At 39.0% G+C, this 21,079-nt stretch overlaps 1 protein-coding gene across 3 annotated transcripts in view; it reads left to right on the top strand.

Moving 5' to 3' along the window:
- The window catches only part of TIAM2 (TIAM Rac1 associated GEF 2), an 87,308-nt gene that overhangs the window by 9,604 nt on the left and 56,625 nt on the right, over window positions 1-21,079 (top strand). For all 3 annotated transcript variants that reach the window (XM_071434960.1, XM_071434951.1, XM_071434969.1), the window contains 5 exons: window positions 2,809-2,981; window positions 4,002-4,226; window positions 13,605-13,790; window positions 14,749-14,895; window positions 18,347-18,409. In XM_071434960.1, coding sequence (XP_071291061.1) covers window positions 2,809-2,981; window positions 4,002-4,226; window positions 13,605-13,790; window positions 14,749-14,895; window positions 18,347-18,409 — 794 coding nt within the window. The remainder of the gene's footprint in view (window positions 1-2,808; window positions 2,982-4,001; window positions 4,227-13,604; window positions 13,791-14,748; window positions 14,896-18,346; window positions 18,410-21,079) is intronic.

Below are 21,079 nucleotides of genomic sequence, written 5' to 3'. Positions count from 1 at the left end.
TGTGCATGGGTGTAGACCTGAAGAAAAATGAACAGCAAGTCCTGGTAATGTTTTGCTTGATAGTGCTGATTGAAAAGAAGCAAACCTACTAGAATGAGGCAATTCTGCCTAAAAATTCAGAGACTTGTTATCAAGTGATCAAAATGTAGGCAGGCTTAGCAGTTGAAATCACTTGTCCTGATAGCATCATCAGATAGCATGATTCATGCTTACAAGCAGTGTATACAAAGGGAAAAACAGTCCCTGAATTCCACCCTCTTATTGTGTGTGTTTGTGCTATGGAGTGTGAATATAGTTTAATCTGCCTCTTCTAAAATACACTTTCTAAACAATTCTACCAAAACTCTAAACTGAAATATGTTATATACTAGTAGTTTGTGCATTTCTGGGATAATGAAGCTCTGGCAAGCAATTTACGTGCTTCATGTTCACTTTCTTGGCTATAAAATTGGCTTATTGGTGACCTTGAAAAAATTGTGTCTCTTCTTACTACCTAAATTTCTACAGCTACAAAAAAAGGAACAATAAAGTTCTTTGTAAAAAGCTTTAACTTCTAACATTATTACTGTTAGATACAATGCTTTTTACTTCAGTGGTTGATCTGGCTGCATTCATGGTACAGAGTCTTTTGCACTTTGCTAGCTGTTTTAAATATACATTCCTAATTTCCTTGATCTCTTACCTTTATTGTCCTGTGGAGACTTCTGATTCCAAAATAAACTTGCCTGTCTGGATATCAAGGCATAACTCTGTTTTCATAATCGCTATATCAAGATCAAGGCACTTGCTTTAGTTCTCTTTATACAGGTTTTTGAATGAATCAGTGTCTAATTTGTTCTTGAAGTTTAAATATCCAAGATATTTTAAAGCATTGATCTAAACATGTAAATGGAGAACAGCATGTTTATTTGCACTCTGTTGAGATGTGTTTAATTATAAGTATGCAGAAGGCTTATAACCATCTAGTTACCTGCCAGACTTAAAAGTATACATGTCCTGAGGCCTCTGCTCCACTTTCAGGGCCACCAAGACCTGAGCCTGAAGAGTAACTGCATACCAAGAGAAACTCTCTTTTCCATCTGTCTTGTCCAATTAGTTTCCTTTAATGAGGGAAATTGCTTTCCCTTTGCTCTCTCTCTTCAACTCAAGTTTTAATTAAAGTATTTGGACAATAATCAGTCCCTGTGGGTCTGACAGAGCTTATGAAACTAGCTGCTTCCAGGGATCACTGGACTTGACCTAAAGATATACCTGGGGTTCCATGCACCCAAGCATACATACGCGCCCTTCAAAATTTTTAATTTGTGTACATATAAACTCTCAGGATAAAATATGACTTATCTTGAGTTAAAGCAAATAGGGGAAATACGGGAATATGGAAATATTTTAAAATAAATCTTAAAAACTTTAAACTTCTGCACTTTCCTAAAATGCAGAATATAAGAGAAGACTTGGTTTTGTTTGTTTAGTTTGCCCTGTTATGTTCAAATGACATTTCTGATATGCAGAGTGTTATAAACCATGTCCTTTTCTCCAACTGCAGAGATCTCCCAAGTGTTTCAGTGGCATAAAGAAGATAAAGTGAGGGCTGCCCAATGGAATGGATAGGACCAACTCTATAGGATTTGTTCTTACCCAAAATATTCTACCAGTCACTTTTGACATTAACAGGAAAAGGTGCAGTTATGTAGTATAGAGGTATTTCTATGTATTAGATTCCTTACTCTAGAAACTTTTCAGTTAACAGATGATTTGATCAGAAATCTCTGATATGGGTTTCCCTTTGTAATGGTATTTTAGAAGTGCACTTCAGTCCATGACCCCTTGAACAGGCAGATTGGTGTGTCTTGGAGGACAGTGGGTTATACTGAGGCAGGAAGGAAAGGCTGCCAGGGATGGAGGGCACAGGCCCTTCTTGAGCCAGCATCGCTGCCAAAGGAAACATGGCACTGTAGTCATATTGCTGTGGGCTAGGATCAAGTGTCCTCTGCTGGGATCAAGTCTCCTCCACTCTCCTCCAGAAGTAATTCCACTTGTTATACTCGGGATTGCCGTCATCAAGGATGAAGTTTGTTTTCTGGATGCAAGCTTCATACCTTAGATATTACGCTATTTACAAGACTGAACATGCTCAAACTCAGCCCTTTTAAACTGTTTTAAATTACTCAGAATTGTCTGAGTCTCAAATTTTCAGTTAGATTCAAGGAAATCTGGTTTAAATTTGAGAAGTTTATTCACTAAGCATGTTGTATGAAGACAAAGGGTTCTGCAAATCTTTTCAACAAATATGAAGATTTCTTAAGTGGCTGTTATGGGAGAGTTGGTTCAATTTAATAAAGAAACACAAAAGCTGATTTAACTAAGCAGGAGTTAATCTCTTCTACATGCCTTAACATTTTAATAGACTGAGTTTATTGATAGAATATTGTGGGTTAGAAGGGACCTTTAGTCCCGCTCCCCTGCCATTGGCATGAACATCTTTCACTGCAGCAGATTGCTCAAACCCCATCCGACCCTAACCCTTGGATGCTTCCATATTGAGGTGTCCTGATTTATTTATTAAGTCCATAAATATTTGTTGTGGCCCTATTAGATGTCTATTTCAACTTTTCATTGGCAAATGGATCATTAACTGTTTTTCTGTGTAGAAGCTCTTCCTTTTTTATCTGTTTCGAAAGAGGAGTGGAACTGATGTTCTCTGTCTCTGAAGGGTGTCTTAATTCACAAAAACATCATATAATGTTGGGAGATCCATGACTTACTTTCTCCTCATGTCTCATGTTTTTTTGTCCCTCTGAACTGCAAAAGGTTGTACTCTACTGTTTTATGAGACCTATGGGAGGAACTCAATGGAGCAGAGCAGTTTGCCTCGATATGCGCTGTTTGCAGAAGACAGTATAGTTCAGTCTGTTCCAGAACATCCCAAGAAAGAAAATGTATTCTGTCTCAGCAATTCTTTTGGAGATGTCTACCTATTTCAGGTAACAGGATGCATGCATAACTTGGTGGTTGTTTCCATTTTAGGATGTGTTTGTGAGTCTACACATGTATCTATAGGATGGTATGTACACGTGCACACACACATCATGTTTCTGCCTTTATTTTTATTATAAAAATAAAAGCACGACTACACTGTTGCATTACACTATTATAATATTAAATATATGATATGACTGCAGGTATTACACCAGTTGGCTCAGTCAAATATGGTTCAGAAACAAAAAGAACAAGGACCACAAATCTGCAAGAAGCTCTGGGTACCTGGTTGATCACAAGCTTCTAAAAAATCAACTTTTTATCAATTTTTTTCACATCTATTAGCATTCCGCCCTTATAGAATGGTGTGCTCAACCCTGAATCTGCTGGCCACAGAGAGTTTGCTTGAGCAAGATACTCAAGAAAGAGAGCTAAAAATAATCAAAATACCTGGGTTGCTCAAGGGCACCACTGGAAATGTCAATAAAGAACAGGGTTATGTGGAACTGCCTGCATAGAAACATGTTGATTCATAGGCACACTTGTACATATCTCCAGAGATACTTCATGCAGATTGCATTCTTTTTACCTTGATGTTGCATCTCCACTAACTTGGCACTTTTTAAGTAAGCAAATACCTCACATATAAAATCTTCTCTGCTATCACAGCAGTGAAGAAGGTTTGTCTTTGATATCTGGTAGGGTTTACTTTAGTTATCTGGAGGGATGAAAGATGCCAGTCACATCTTTCCCACAGCTTATGTGGCTCTTGTCCTTCTGGGGCTTTTAGACTTTGCAGGTCTAAGAAGCAGAAGCTGGAGTTTGGAGACAAGTCATGATAGTGTAGGAAAAAGTCAGACTACCATTATTTCCTCAGTTCTAAAGAAAACTTTATTTCACTTGATTAAGATAAAGTGCCTAAGGCAACAGTGAGCCCATGAAGCACTTCATGCCCTAGAGCTGTTGATTTTATTTAATTTTTCTCTTTTCTGCTCATAACATTGCACCATTGATTGGTTTCACAGGCAACAAGTCAGACGGATCTGGAAAACTGGGTTACTGCCATACATTCAGCCTGTGCTTCCCTCTTTGCAAAGAAGCTTGGTAAAGAGGACACTGTCAGGCTGCTGAAAAATCAGATCAAGAGTCTCTTCCAGAAGATTGACATGGATGGCAAAATGAAAAAGATGGCAGAGTTGCAGCTCTCAATTGTTAACGATCCAAAAAACAGAAAGGCCATAGAAAATCAGGTACTGGAAATAATTTTTTTATGAGAGCATATTTATTATAATTATTGCTTTGGTCTCTATTTGTGATTTCTTGGCCTGAGAGTAATTGTCTTAGCATAGCTGGCACAGTGGCTGTAATTATTGCCAGGTTTCTACAGCAATCCAGAGCAGTGCAGGAGGCAGGTTCCTGAAGCTGCACATCAGACTGTTCTGTTACAAGAGCACAAAGCTTTTTCTTGTCTCTTCTGTGAAAATGTAATTAATTTTTACTGTTTTATGTTAATAAGATCTAGCTGTTACATCACATACCACAGAATATACGGTATGTTCTGTGAATAATTTATTATTATATTGCAGAAGAGATTGAAGAGTAGGTGCTTGGCAGTATTGTTCTGCACCTTAAGACAGCACATGAGGAATATTTCGTCCTTCCTCTGACTTTATTTGTGTAGTGGCAGACAGAACCATGTGCTTCCAGTTGAAATTTAGCCACGACTAATGATCACCTGATTGTCTGTGTGGTGGTGAACAAACATGAAGCCTTACTCTGCTCTCAGTTCTAGCATGCAAACCAGGAATGACTCCAGGGATACCTTATGGAAGTACATCGTGCAGTGTTGATGGCTTGCCCATGCCCTCAGTTTTGCAGATAGGAACAGGCAAAAAGATGCTTTAATTATTTAGACAGATTAATGTTCAGTCAATGACCTTGCTACGCACAGCTTCTTCTGCACTAACCTTGTCTAGTAGTTTAGCCTACATAAGTCTGTGGACTGAGGCTGCTGTATCTTTGGTTTTATTAGGCCATTTACAGAAGACTTCTAATAATTTGAACTGATTGACTGGTCTTTGAGAGCCTTTCCAGTCAAAAAAACTATTCCTCTGTCAATACATGCTGCATATTATGGCCCCTTGAGTAGCGAATGAGGTTTACTTCCTTCAAACCAATACAGCATAATTATTTTTCTTTTGTTAAGGAAACAGTTGTAGTTTCGGCGATTTGATGCTTATAATATTTAAAATTCTTACTTTACTGGCTTGGACTTGATGAAGAGCAGACTGAGTAGTACTGACGTCACTGCCAAGCTCTTGTGGCACACTTGAGTCTGAAGCTCTATGAGCAGAGTTCAAATAACATGCAGGTTTGTGTAGGGATTTGCAGTGCAGATGTTCATAAGCCCTTTGAGTGCTCAGATGTTTTATAATTTATTTCCAGGTCACTTTATTTCATGGTCCAGAGCTGAGTGAGGTGAATGGAGGAGGAAAAATGTTAAGCATCCTTTTATTGCAGTAGGCTTTGAGACCTAGGAGGATATACAGACCTCTATAGATGTCTAGTGCTTGTAACGTGTGATGCACTGAGGAAAAATCCTGATGTATATTAAGTTAATTTATCCCTCCCTCATCAGATAGTCCTGTTAGTAGTTAATTTAGAGTCAGCTGAAGAGTATTAATGATCTATATTAATATCTGCTAATTAAGTGTTCTATCCTTGAAGAATTGTCATTGTTTTCCAGCTCTGTTAGAAGTTGGCTTCATTCTGTAGAACTGAAATCCATCTTCTGGGCTGCAGAAGATTTATTCCTGTTAATTTTCTGTCTATGTGTGTCTCAGAACATTGAATGGGGGCAGACCATTGGCACAAAGAATGAAATGGATCACTGCAAGCATCCAGTAGTTGGCAAAGAATAAATTTATAGCAAGAATTTTCTCCATTCTTGATACCTTTGATCTCTTTAAAATCTCTCCTTACAATTGCCTAAGGTTTGCTGGCGAAGTCACTTCAGAGAAAAATCGATAGATAACTCAGTTGCCTAATCTTCTAATTTGTTGCCTCAGACTGGCTTTTGCAAAGAAAAAAGAAAATCTTGATGCAATTAGTTACTGAGAATTCTTAATATACTTAGTAAGGTAATGATTTTGAGAAAATGTTATTCCTGAGGGAATAGTTTGCATATATGTAGCTATAGTTGTTTAGTAACTGTGGGTGTTTTGTTGTCTTTTGCCTATTTTGAGAAACAAGAAAATATAAATTCTAGTTTTGGTTTTGTGTAAATTTGATGATGTGTCAATCATGGGGCAGATATTATTCTTCCATGCTGAATTACATAGTATTGCCAATACTGTATTTCTTAAGAATGCATTCTGTGCTGGAAATTGTCACTGGTGATTTATTTTGGGAAGCCAGCGGAAACAGTGTGATTGACTTCAGAAGGACTGTGGTGGTTTTTTTACATAAAAAGAATTTATTTTCACTGGGGAATTATCTTGGAAACTCTGATTTCTATAGCCTTTCTCCTTTTCCTTCCTCAGAAAACTAACCACCAAATGTCAACTTACTCTTTCGCTTCTTATTGACTTAACATCCATACTTCTATGCTGAAGACTTAATAATTCTCAGGGGTTTAAAAGCAAGCAAAACCTTTTTTTATTTCACAATTTCTACCACCTGAAAGACAGTTGTACTAACGAAACTTGCGCTTCTAAAGTTGCTATGGGTATTTTGATTTACTTTGACACGCTTTTTTTCCGTATCCAGCAATTAGACTAGAGAAGCTCATCCAGTACTCTCTGGTAACTTTTGTGAATTTGAAGGCAATCAATTGATAAAACCAGTGCTAAACAGAAGTGCAAACAAACAAACAACAACAAAGACAAAGAAAACATTGTTTTTCTAGAGAAATTGTTGTTCTATCAAATCTGTTTTATATGGTATCAAATGTTGTTTATATGCTATCACACTGGTTGGGAAATGTTTTCAGTCTTGTGGCTTACATGAGGGATTCTCTCTAGCTGGGTTTAGTGGCATAATAATAATAATAATATTAATAATAGACTTTTTAAGTGTTTAAGCGAAAATTGTAGCCCTTCACAAAGCTATTGGTAATGCTGGTCAGTTTAGAAGAGATCAGTGAAGCATCTACAAGATGGCAATGTGGCTGGAAATCTGGAGTCTGTACATGCTACTTACAGCCACGTATGTTTATTATTACTATGTGAAATAAATAGGTTGTGTGTGATGGTCTTCTCCCAACATGTAACTTCTCCCCTCAAGTGAAGGCCATTAGGACAAAAGGTAGCAAGTTTGAAAATCTTCTGGTGCCGAGATGAATTTCAAAGCCTTTCTTTAAAAATTTTTTAGTTTTCCTAGATGTTTAACCTGCTAGCAAACCACAGTGTTTGCTGTGAATATGGAGCCCTGTTACTGAAAGGGATTATTAGCATTTATTTAGATAATAATCTCTCTCCTAGCAAAGAGAGCTCTTTTAACAAAATATTGCACATTAAAGTCAGAAGTGAAGCTGCCTCTGCCTGCAGAACTGGTTTTAATGGGGTGGAAAATCTGTCTCGCAAGAGAGACCACTGCAGCCCTTGTGTAATTGTTTATGTACTTGGTACATAAGTCTATCCTGATGTCTCATTTTAGAACAATAGCATGATTAATAGTTGCTTGAAAGCATTACGGAGTTTTGTCTTCAAATTTTAATATGTTGGCATAATCATGTTTTCCAAGCTATTCAGAGGTTTCTGATGTAATTCATATTTTCTCTGCATATACTTCTTAACTTTTCAGAGGGTTAGGAACATGTGTATTTACTTGCAGGCACTGAAATGGTGAAGCATTATTGAGAAGAACAGGAACATGCTTTTTTTGGAGATAGTTTTTTTGTAAGTTTTCATACGTGTCCTCCACCTAAAAGTAGTTTGTCTGTTACCATAAAAAAAAAAAAAAGGTCAGTAAGATGATGGTCTGCTTATTCTGGGTAGTCATTTAATCCATTAGTACCTTTCTTTCTTTCTTCCTTTCCCTGTAGTGGTCTCCAGCTTTTTACAAAGAGCATAACTTCACTGCTTTGTTTTTAAAATTTACTTGACTCTTTCTCTTTTCTCTCACATTTGAAGAAGGATGATTGGAATAGATCTGAAAATTTATTCTTCAGCCTCCCCAAAGCTCAAATTTCATATCTTAACTTTCTATAAAACATCTGATGGAATATTTTCTGACATTGAGGTCCAAATTCTCAACAACACTCAAAGACAGTCTTTTCAGGGAACTTCGCTAACACATGCCATCATTGCTGCAGACAAATTCAGCTGGAATCTCAATACATAGTAACTTTTCATGCTTCCATATCCTCTTAAACTAAAAAAAAAAAAAAAAAAAAAAAAAATTAAATGTCCAAGCTTGTTAGAACAGACCTTCAGTTTGTGTGGTCTTTGAACTGGCTAAAGCAGATCTCTGCTTCCTGAGAGGTTGGTTCAATATCTTTCCAGATGTTACTCTTCAGTAACATTTTACTTCATCATACCTTCCCTGCATTATTAGCAAAGTACTTCTCTTTAGCAGTAGTAGACTGGAAGTGAAGTGAGTAGGCAGACAGAAGGTTAGGGAAGTTCATCTCCATTCTCTCTGCACTGTTGTTGCAGTTTTACAGATTAATGATCTTCCCTCTTCTGCAAAGATTTAGCAAGAGGTATTGAAAAATGAGTGTGGAGTTGCATAGAACTATCTCATACAATGGAGCTGGTGGGGCAGCCTGTTCAGAAAGGGATGGTGATCTGGATTTTGGAGAGGGCAGCTGGATAATAAAATTCAGTGGCTTCATTACTTACATCTCTAGCTGTAGACCTATATATGGTACCACCAATTTCCATTGGATTTTCAACAAGATGTAACACACGTGTCCACTTTCGTACTGTCAGTGGTATTGGGAATAAGATTAGCTCTGTCTGTTTTGGTTAAAAATTATGAAAAATTCTGTTCTTCCAATGCATCCAAAAAGATGACATTTATTGAAAAAAAACCCTCCATTGTCTTGTTATTTCAGGAAGATTTCTTAACCTTTTTAAAGTCACCATGCAGATGAAGAATAAAGTGTTGCTAATTTCACGAGTGTACTCTGTGAGTGTACTCTGTTACAATGCCTTCTTTATTTCTTTAAACTAAAAGTTATGATAGCATCTCATTAGTGTTTTTTAAAGTAATGGAATTTCTGGAAGAGTGATGGTTTTGCTTCTTCGAGTTCTCTTTAGGAAGTAATGACAATAAAAATCTGTTCCCTGTCCCCAGAAACCAAGTGACTCATTTTTCCAGATGGATACAATATGAATTTTGTTTGAGAACCAGGGACTGGAATGCAAAGAGTTTGGTGTTGTTTGTAATGTGGTTGAAAAGCTGTACATATAAAACAGCAGCAGAAGTTTCCTCTCAATCCACAGAGTTCCCTACATCAGCCTGCAGAGACACTTTCCATCTGGAAATAAGATATTGTGTAGGGAAGAATTGAGAATTTTTATTGCTATAGATAGTGAATTGTGTCAGCAAGGCCCTCATGCTTCTGTATGGTATAAGAACTACTACTCAGTAAAATCAATTTTGAAGGCTGAAGTACTGACAGAAGGCCCTCCTTCCTGTGCATCTTTTCTTTCGTGCTCCTTTGAATAGGTGCCAGGTGAAAAGCTGGTGTTATCAGGTGAGCTGTCCAGGAAGTTTTTTCCATCCTCCTTCTCTGTCCTTGAGTTATTGTTACATTGAGTTGATATGGTGTAATTTCTGGCCCAGCTTTACACCATTCACAGGCTGGTTTGGGTTTTATTATACTGAATTCTTTTTACTTCGTACCAAACACGTGCTTGCAAATGAGACAGTTCTTCCTCAGCCCCCCAAAAGATACTGTTTGCACTGTAGTGTATGAAGGATGAGGGGCCAGGGACCATCCCTGAGCCACCCTGCCTTCGCTGGGACTCTTTCCCAGCCTGCAAACCTAAACCTGTTCCAGCTGAAGGTGCTGGTGCCACTGCAAATGTCACCTTGAGAGAGCTGTAGAGCATGTTGGAACTATGGATCCCCAAATCACATGCTGGAAACTATTAGCATGTATATATTTACCCCTTGTTTTCCCAAGCTCCCACTTTAAAGTTTAGCTATAGAGAACTTAGCAGGTTTATTAGTCTGAGAGACCTGCTTTCAAACAACTTGCTTTAGCTCCTGTTTGTCTGACTTAAAATGTAACTAATTTGCAATTTTTTCTTAGTGTCTGAACTGATTTTTCACTAACCTGGAGGAGATTTGACTATTTATGTTCTGAAAGTGATCATTACTGCTGAAGTACTGCCAAAAGTACCATGCTGATCTTCCTTTGTGTGTTAACTCTTAATAACTCATTTCCATGCAAAAACTTATCCCTCACATAATTACTGTCTTGTCCTTGCACCAGGCTTCCTTGCATGAGTTCTCTTGGTGGCCCAGGCTAAATAATTCTCAAGGCTTTCCACATATTTACTCCTTTTTATCTGTCTACGTTGGAAGGAAGCTTCCTTTTCCACCCTATCTTACAGGATCCTACTAGGTTCAATACATTTATTTGAGTGGCCCTTTTTTGCCTTTCTTCCAAGCACTTTCATGCTGCCATTAAACCGAGAAATCCTTGCTTAAAATTTCCCTGGACTAACAATTACATCCTCCCTTTCTTCTGGAAAAACCCTTTAATGCTTTCATGTTTCATGTGTGCTCACTTTTCTTGGTATGCCTCATTTCTGGCTGTATCTCTTATCTCTTTTTGGACTCACTTCATACTGGTGTTAGCCTTTGTTGCCCATTCCTGCTTTCACAGCTGTCTGCTGCATCCATGTTTTCCTGTTTGCTTTCGAGCAGATTTCAAAGGGCTGTCTTTTCTGTGCATGATGAAGTTAAATCCTTGAGCCTTTCTTCGGGTAGTCCTCCCACGTGGGCCAGAGATTTGCCTCACACAATAGCAGAATAGGGATTGCAGCAGCGAGTCTGCAGGCCGTAAATTAACTTCATGGACCAGGTCATACTGTGCTTTGAAGTTGTTGCTTTATTACTTGTGTGCTTCTCCCGTTTATTCTTCAAGAATATAAATCTCTAGGAAGAATTATCATAGTTTAAAAGCCCTAGACAAATAGCAGCTGGTATTGGTTCATGGTCTGCAATTGGTTCCAGACATCCCTGGTTTTGATAAGACTACAAGACAATCCCAGAAATTCCTTGCCTACAGCTTTTGCTAATGCCATTAAATGTAACATTGTGATTACCAATGCTTTTGGAGCTGATTAGCCAGTATCCTGTGTGACTGATAAACACTGTAATTTAATTATTTCTTCAGAATGCCCCCATGTCGTATCCCACTTCCCCTTCTTAGATTTTTTAATTTTAAAATACAACTTCATACAAATGTTTAATGGGGATTTTGAAGAAGGCCTAACACACACAAGGGTGCTTGTTCTCAGCCTGTGTTCAGTGAGGACAGGATGCTCCACTCCAGCAGTGCCCAGAACAAAGCTTGCTCTGTTCTTGAGCTATTAAAAGTTGACTTGGCTCTGTACCCACAGAGGTGTCATCTTGAAGGGAAAGACATTACCTGAGCTTGTAGCTTTTGGCTTTGTGAAGAGCTGACAACCATGTTTTCATTCTAGTTGGATGTTGACACAGAGAAAGAGCCCATCTCGCAATCTCCTTTTGGAGTCGTCCCATGTGTAAAGTACTGGAAGCAGAAAAAGGCTCTGAGAAGCACCTGAGAGCACAAAGAAAGCAAAAGAAAAATAAAAGGGAAATTATCAAATAAACCCAGGGAAAAGAAAGATTATTCTTTCTGGAGTGCAGAGGATGCGTGTTTCAAATGTTTGTGATGAGAGATTAGACAAGGCATCTTTGTCATGTGTATGTCTCTGTCCATTTTCACTAGACTTCTGAGAATTGATCTCATTATAAGCTTTTGTAAATTCTCTCTTTTGCTTTTATTAGCCATTCTTTGAAAGATTTTTCAAGTGTAATGTGAATTGCAATTTTGCATTCATACCTGTACAAAATGGTATATTGTCTTCTATTTCTCACCCTACCCACCAAATAAGATTTACCTCTTACTTCCAAAAGTAACTGATGCAACAATTTGTGAGCACACGTGTAAGGAAGCTGGACTGAGTGGGATCTCTATCAGCTGTAGCACAAACCTTAGCACCAGGTTGTTAACAGGGCCTATTTTGCCATTTCTCTGCTTAAGTCTTAATACTTGAAAGTAAAGTGGTAAAATACTTGTTTAATTCTTGAAATATTTGGCAGCATTATAAGGAATCTGAACTGATTTTGCTTCTAAACAAGCCTAAAGGGCATAGTCCACCTGAGGTTTTTATATTTGTCAGCTTGTTTCCTGAGCCACAATGGTGCTTGTCCCAGCCTTGGCTAATCCCAGTGTGAGGTGATAATGTCCAGTGCACGTGGGGACAGGCAGGTGTGCCAGGAAAAGGTATGAAGCCAAGGCTTATTAGAGAAAACATGATGAACTTTCTCCACAGACCTAAACACCTGTTGAACAGGCAGCCTGCAGTGATTGGAGCTGATGTTGGAAGCTCAGTGTTGTCAGGGGCTCAATAGTCGTCAGTACCCAATCTCAGTGTTCCTTGCCTTTTCTACCTTCTCGTTTATCAGTGTGCTTGCTGCCTTTTTTATTTGCACTATCTATAGGTATTACTGTGTGATGTACATTAGTTGTACAATCTCCAGGGGAGATTTTTTGCTGCTACTACCAGTATGTAAGTTGGGGAAATGAAGAGCAAAATTTGACTTGGGTGCAGTGCATAAGAATATGTGTTTAAATAAGTGTGTATGTTTTAAATGCATGTGAATATGTTTCAATGAGTGTGTATTAACACAAATACTTAAAGTCTGTAATCTAAACCTTGATTCAGAGCTATCAGTCTAGTAAATATTTGAGTCTTTTCTAATTTTACATTGAAACTGGGTTAAATTGTTACATCTTCATGTACCTGTGGTAGATATATTGTAAGAATTGCATATTTACATTCCTTCTTTGGGTACAGTGGTTTGTATTGGGTCTATATAGCTGATTTTTTGCAGTTTGCAGTATTGTCTCCTGTTTACTACCGTAGGATGGTAGTAAAGAATGAAGAGAACCTACCACTGTAGCTACTTTGCTTTTCACAGTGTGTTAGAGTATCTGTTTTCTACTTTGCTTTCAGCCAGCCAGCTACACAATCTAAGCTAAAAAAACCCCAAAACTAATTTCCAAAAAGAAGGGGGTGGTGGGAGGGAAGGGAAAAAAAAAAAAGCAAGCTTTTGTGAACCACAGGGTTGTGTTTTTATGTAACTGTTTTTGTGGCTATCAAACTACCCAAAGTTCATGTTATGTTCATCTTGTCAGTATGTGTTTAAGACCACCAGCTTTGTTTTATTTCAAGTCATCTTTTGGGTTGATGTAACACAATATGACTGAATGTGTTTTGGCAGGGAATAACTAATCTAATCCATATACTACCAGATGAAAGCAATTTACTCAGGGTTTGGGGAAGCGCTCGAATTTTCAGTGCAGCCCACAAAGGCATTTTCCCCCCATTTAATTGTCCCTTTTTATATCCAAACAGATCCAGCAATGGGAACAAAACCTGGAAAAATTTAACATGGACCTTTTCCGAATGCGATGTTACCTATCCAGTTTGCAGGGTGGGGAGCTCCCAAACCCCAAGAGCCTTTTGGCTGCCGCCAGTCGTCCTTCAAAATTGGCACTGGGGAGGCTCGGCATTTTCTCTGTCTCATCCTTCCATGCACTGGTAAGTCCAAATGCACTTCCATGGGTGTGTTACACACAAAAAAAAATGTGCTTAGACGTTGAATTGTGCTGGGATAATGCATGGCTGCACCCACATGCATTGCTCAGGCAGCCCTGTACACTTCTCACCCTCTCTGCCTGCTCCTTGACTGTAAATACATTTTCTTCTACAGGATATGGCCATGGCTTTTTTTTTTTTTTTGCCCCAGAGTACTCCAGACTTGGAGTCCCTCCTAAAAAGGAAGTATTCTTAGAACAGGCTAAAGCTAGAAACAATTCAAAATTAAATGTCACTTTTTTTGAAAACTGTGGGGTGTGTTTCTAAAGAAGAATGAGTGAGATCCTCAGCTGTAACCTGTTGCCACCCTGTCAGCTTCAAGGGAAGTACAACAGTAGCAGGTTTGCCTCTGCTCTTCAACCTTGGCAGGGCTGAAAGGCTGATCTTGGCAGAGAGGGCTGGACCACATTTGCTGCATGAAAAGTCTGAAGAGTAGTACCAAAAGAAAGACCTATCAGGGAATGTGTTCCTCTCCACCACTGTTTTTATCTGTGTGCTTTGTGCCATTCTTTGTTAATAACTCAAAGCCATAGCATTTATCTCCTATGTTTGGCAATTTGGAGAGTCTGTCTTCCTCTAGAAATTTCATATCTGAATGATAGGTTATCATTCTTATTCAGAACCTTTTCATTAGCTTTTGTTTTACAGAGCAATATTTTCTCAGATTTTCCCTTCCTATGGCTTCTAATTTTGCCCCATGACAAAAAAGTTATGCTGCCATGCCACTGGAATACTGAAACAAGCATCACTGCCAAAAGCTTAAAACATCGTCCTTGCACTTTGTCATGTTACACTGAGATGAACTGAAGTAACCCCCATTTGATGCCTCAGGTTGAAATAACTGTCAATATTTTGCTGTTATGAAAGTGATACAAGAGGGTCTGTCTCTGTGTTTAAATAGATCTGCTCCAGGGATGAAGCTGCTCTCAGGAAACGTACCCTGTCTCTGTCCCAAAGGGTTCGAAATAAGAAGGGTTTATTTTCTTCTCTAAAAGGACTGGACACACTGGCAAGAAAAGGAAAAGAAAAGCGACCTTCCATAACTCAGGTAGATCTTGCTTGCTGGGAATGGCATAGAATGGCTTGTTTCTCCTGGAGTTCATCCTGCAAGGTGCTGTTGGTGCACAGGGTAGAAGACATTTGTCCATCAAACCTACATCCAAGGTTTCAGTAGGTTTAACAAACTTGCAATGGGATCATCACCTGTGAAGAGTATATGTCTAATTTGGGGGGTTTTTTGTGATGAATAAGATTGGTGAATGACAGGTTTTGACCCAGTAATTTAATTATTGTCAGCATAAGAACATCAGGCTGGAATTTGTAACAAAACTTCTCCTCTGGCACATTGCAAACTGTTTGGATGTAGGGTTTCTTTCAAGATAGCCTCTCTGCACAGTCCTTAATACAGTGTGTGCTTGTTTGTGACTGGGACTCTGAAGCACTGTTGCAATTCAATATAGTGACATAGGTGAGTCTTCAAGGGAAAAAGAGACTGTGCAAAGACAGACATCTTTGGCATGGCCTGTTAAAGCAGCACACACTGCCTGGAAGTACATTTTAGCCACCAGGAGAAGACTGCTGTCATGCAGGGAGTCAGCTCTCAGTACAGACAGCTGACAAATAATGCCAAACCAGTTTACTGAAGACTTGGCACAGGTTTGGTGTGCAGGGTCAGACTGGCTCTAGGGAGAGGGACTATGCTGATGTGTGCCCCCACTGAAGGGCTGCACTGCTGGTGAAACCACAGTATCTTTTTCTCTTTCTGGAACTAATGGTCCATGCTTACATTTAGTGCAAGCTCCACACTTCAGGAGTCTGTGTTTTCTCAATAAAAGCTCAGTTATATGCAAAACAAAAGTTTGCTGCCTTTTCCCTGAAAAAAAGGTAAATAAGAGCAGAGACGCTTCTTAACAGTGAGGCTGAAGTTACAGATGTGCATTCTGACTCAGAACACTACTGTTTTCACTAGCCTCTGCCATGTCTGCTGCTGCTGCTGCAAAGCAGTATTTTGTGCATTGTTCATTAGGTAATTTTGCTCCTGGCCCTTGATTTTATTAGTCACAAAATCTCTGATCAGCACTTGAAAATTGGCTGTTCTTGCATGTGTGGTAGTGTCTTGCAGAATATTTAAACAAGCCTATCTGTACATGTCCTGCTCAAGACACAGAGCTGATTCAACAGATTTAATGTTGCAAAATAACACATCAGGATTTTCTGGTCTAGTGGTTTGTATTTTTAATAGGTAAATATCTGTGTATTACCCTGGCATTAAACTTCTGCCTGTTACACATTTTAGCATATTGATCAAGGAGTGTTAGCATGGTGAAATTGATTATTGAAACTCTGCCTTACAATAGAAGGAACCAAAGGAGAAATTTTCCCTAGGTCATCTATTTCACATAACTTCCCCTGTGTTCCCCAGCAGCAGAGTCTGGTCTGGGAGTCCTGCACCTCTATTTCTTTATTACTATGAGCACTGAGGGAAGGAATGTTATACCCTTTAGTTCTGTTCCCAGCAGAGCCGATACCTTGCCCTGTTTTTAACTGGGTAATATGTCTTCTCTTATGCTTTATAGCCCATGAAGGGGATTCTGTGGAGCTCAGGGACAGGGAATATTATAGCTCTGGCAAGGAGAGGAGGCTCCTGCTACCCTCCCAGTGCTTTTCTGAGCAAAGAGAAGGGAGGCCTGTCACAGGCAGAGGTGCCCCCGGTGGGTGTTTACCCTTCTTATTACAAACCTTGCAACCAGCTGGTCCAAAAATGTTTTCATTTTCATAGACAAGCTGGAGTTCTTGGTTTTTTTTCTTTTTGTAATTAAACATCCTGCAATATAAGTAAGGAAATTTAAATGCTGAGTGTTGCCTATAAAAGTGAGGAATTTTTATGGGCATGGCTTGAAAACTGACCCAAGAACCTGGAAGATGGCTGAATAGAGAGCCACATCCTTGCTCAGACTTGTGTATATGCACATAATTCTGTATCAAAATCAGAATAGGCCTGAGGATAACTTTCTTGTCTCTTTCAGCCAACTGGGTTAAGCAGAGAAGTCGAGGTTCCTTCTCTGCTCATTGTGTTGAGGTGTTTCTGTCAAGCAATAGATTAAAAAAAGTCTTGCTTTCTTGGATTTAAGTTCATTTGACTGTAGCTGGTATCTTTTAATCTTCAGTACCCTAGCTTCAAAATCCAATGGTATATTCTTGAAGATCATTGCGTCAAGGAAGCTTTTAATTTTATCTTGTTTATTTTTATGACATTAATAAAACTGTTCAGAATTTCTGTGCTGGGAAGCTTTCGTAAACATTAATGAAGTGGCTAAGTCTTCTACAAATCAGTTAATAAAACTGCACTGTAGCAGATGGGGGATGTCTAGGCTCACATTATCCTCAGTTTCTTAAATGCTTATCTGCTTTCTTATGTCTAAATGGTGAACTGTTTTGACAAATCATAAGCAATAAAATACTTTGATTATATCTGTGGGTGAGACAAGGAAGTTCAGAAGTGGTACCTTTTATTTGCATTGGCAGAAACAGGATTTTGTATGAAATCTAGAGAGTTTGTTGTCTTGGATTATCTGAAAGGCTTTTGCTAATACCAGAACCCCCCAAAAGTTCATCTGTAAGTCTGATATTGTCCTAATTTGTTGACTGCAGAAGGAGTTGGAAAATGGTTTTTAAATTTGCAGTTTAGGAGGGCAATGTTATTGCTTGAAAATCTCAATGTCATTTATAAAGTATATAGGTCTATCCTTGTGTTTGCACCAGCCTTATCACTGAAATATTCGTATTCATAGCCATATACTTTGTTTAAAAATAAATAAAAATCTTAGCAACTTTGTGAGATACCAGTAGTTAAATTTCCAGAGCATGTGGGCAATGTACATCTGAGGTCCTGCCTTCATCACTTCCAAAGCAGACACAGTAGTCAGCTACTTTTGTTGCTTAATAGTGTGGGGTTTTGGTCAACTATGCCTTTAAAGCTAAGCTAAAAGTTTTGATTAATAGTGCCAAGAAAATTGGTTAGAAAAGATGCAAAACTGTAGGGTAGGAGATTTAGAGACACCAGCAACAATGATTTGAAATAGTCCCTTGAAGTCATGATGAGATTTGTAGCTCTCCCTAACAGTATCCTGAAGGGTGAAATTTATAATTCCAGTATAGTGTATGGTTTTGAAGGTAAATGACTTTAATCTTATTACTAAATAGTGGATAGGAATAAACAAGAACATATTTTATACATATTTGAATCTGAGTGTGCATGTAGCTTAAAAGAGAAAATCTGCTTAAATTTTCTTTGTATGGAGAGAGTTGTATTTCTTTATGACTTCCAGTCAGAATAAAGCAATAAAAGGTACAAAAGATCCCTGGGGCTTAGCAGGTTGATATATATTCCTTAATTTAATTTTATTTTTTGTTTTTTTCAATGGATTTACCCAACACATGTCAGAAGCAAAGGTGTTTATTTGTTCAACCTACTTATTTATCTGTTATGTTTTCAATAGGTTTTTGATTCAGCAGGAGGACATGGATTTGGTGGTGTGCAGAATTCAGCCAACTCTGCTGAGGTATGATATGCCTGTTCTCATTCTGCATCATAATGTTTTTGAATTCCTGAATGCATTTCTCTATGGCAGGGCTGGTTCAGAGACCCTAAAGAGGTTCATAAAATGTATTTATTGTCAGATGAGAGGATTATAACTCTGCTAATGAAACCACTTCAACATAAGTTTCTGAGCATTCATGGTAAGCTTTAAAAAACCAAACTAAACCGCTAGAAGCTTCTTCACACACTAATGCATACAGTCTGAACACTGTGAGAGAGAGACTTGGGGCCATGCTTGTTTGAAAGCATCTTTCACAGTATGGCAAATCATAGGATGGGTTGGACTGGAAGAGCCCTTTATAGGTCATCCAGTCCAACCCCCTGCAATAAACATGAAAATCTTCAACTAGATCAGGCTGCTCAGAATCCCATCCAATCTGACCTTAATGGTTTCCAGGGATGAGATGAAACCCAGGATATATTTTTCCCCTTTGTCTGTTTCAACAGAAGCTTTGTATTTTGAGTTTTAAGGCAATAAAATCTATGTAAAGTCTATGGACCATCCCATCAGAGAAGTGAGATTTAATATAAAGCTGGAGATTGCCCAAATAAAGGAGAATAATAGAGCATCCCTCAGCTGCATTACCCAGTAAATAGCTGTGATCTTCTCTGATACCCAGGAGGAGGAGATGTGCTGCTTTTGCCTGCCTGGCCTCAGTCATGATCCTTCTCCATTCCTTCAGCCCCCCTGGGGCACAGTGTTGCCATCCCCTAGTCTGGAAGGACATCTCCCACTGACAGCAGCTATCCTGTAATCCTGTAACACTGTTTTGCCTTCTGAAAGTATCTTCACATTTTGTCTGTTTTTTGAAAAAATGGATTGAAATACCAGAATTCCCTTTATTACTTGGCCACTTGCCTGTTATTTCCTGGAGTGGAAAAGTATTTAAACCAAATCACTCCTCTGTTTTCAAAATAAATTGTAATTATGGGGTTGAAATCAAGTCCTGTAGAGAACACTTAAAAATTTCCTCCAGAATGTCCCATTGTGTGTGGTGTGAGATGGCATCCATCTCCTATCTCAGAGACAGCAAGCACAATTCATTCCTGTTCAAACATGCTGAAACGTGGAGAAGTTTGCCACATGAGAAGTGACCAAATCTCTTGGGCACAGCCCCTGGAGGTTTCTCCTGAAGGGCTGTGACACCAGTCCCTTGGTTGGATGCCAGCCCCCTCGGGGCTGGGAGGTTGATGCAGCTGCCTTATACAACAGGGTCTGCCATGGTTCTCCCATCCTCTGGCTAACAGGAGCATTTACTCCTCTGAACCCTCCTGAGGAGACAGAGAAATGTTTTGAACTAGGGAGCAGGCAGAATGAAATGCTCTCCCTCTGGTGAAGTGTCAGCAAAGGGACAAGGTCTGTCTTCTTGTCCCAGCTCTAGGTAAAGCAGCCTTCTCCAAATTCAGGTAGGGGTGCACAGCCCTGTTCCCCAGGCAGAGGGGGACCATCAGAGGTCAATATGGCTGCAGGTTTTGGGCCAGGATTTAAAAATTTAGCAGGGTTGTTCAAGACTAGAAAAACACACACAATTTAGGGTGCTGAGTAGACCTCTAGAGCTAGAAAAACATTTTTTTTTCCTTATTATTTCAACCCTATTTCTGAAACCTTTTTTCAATGGGTATTAAATACAGCGTGGGCATTTTTAAGATCCTGACATTTTGGTGAATCATACAACAACTCAGAAATGATTCATCATAACTTTGAAAACCGTTACTCTGGCATCAGCCTGGTTTCACTGATTTAAAATGAAAAAAAAAAACCAAACAAAAACAGCATCAAAACTTTTATAAAATGCTGCCTGGGTATGACAAATAGCGAAGTCTGCCAGGGAGGCTGTATTTTCCCTGAAAAGGATGATAAAACTAGAGGCAAATAGTGGGAGGAAATTATGAAGTAACCTATTGGTCCTGCAGCAGCCCTGTGGCACAACATGTGACAGTCCTGGCGCCTCTTTCTGGAAAATTGGATGGGTTGTTATAACTTCATGTGGCAATGAATGAATGAACTATTGTGGAATTGGTCACTGCAGGCATAACAGGAAAAAAAAACCCTTTTCATGTCAGATTTTCTGAGACGGAAAATGTGGATGAAGCAACGGTTCCTTGACTGCAGTTAAGGAACAGTCATGTTTAATAACAGAGGGAAGTTTATCTCAAATTGTATGCTTGAGCATCAGTGTACATGGCAAGGAAAGGATGTAGTTCACATTGGCTGCAAAGCTTTCTGTCCCATTATAAAAGCTTACATCAAAAGGTGGCTTTGGACCTATTCCTCATCACCTTAATCCTCTATGATATGAGGTGACGGGGGTTTTTTTCGTCTTTGTTAATAGTGAGATTTATTCCAGTTGCACAGATTTGGAGTGCTAGTGTTGCAGGGCAATAAACCATTGTAGTAGTTGCAAACCTCCCTTGCTGAGGCAGGCAGAGCATTGGTTTTCCCTGGAGAAAGCCACCAGGGAAATTCAGCCTGACTCATGTGTGCTAATCTCTCACAGCCTCCCTGCCTTGCCCCCTTTCTCCTTTCTGTTATTTACACTATGGAGGTAGGTCAGGCTTCATTCTCAGGCAGTTGATTTAGTGCTGAGAGGACTAGAGTTCCACAGGAATCATCTTCTTCAACATCACCAGC

The sequence above is a fragment of the Agelaius tricolor genome, unplaced genomic scaffold (genome assembly GCF_023055355.1).
Source record: "Agelaius tricolor isolate 1412-34295 unplaced genomic scaffold, bAgeTri1.0.p SCAF_1, whole genome shotgun sequence".
NCBI classification, from domain to species: Eukaryota; Metazoa; Chordata; class Aves; order Passeriformes; family Icteridae; genus Agelaius; species Agelaius tricolor.
The sequence above is the reverse complement of the archived record's forward strand: the minus strand, read 5'-3'. Positions and strand labels throughout refer to the sequence as shown.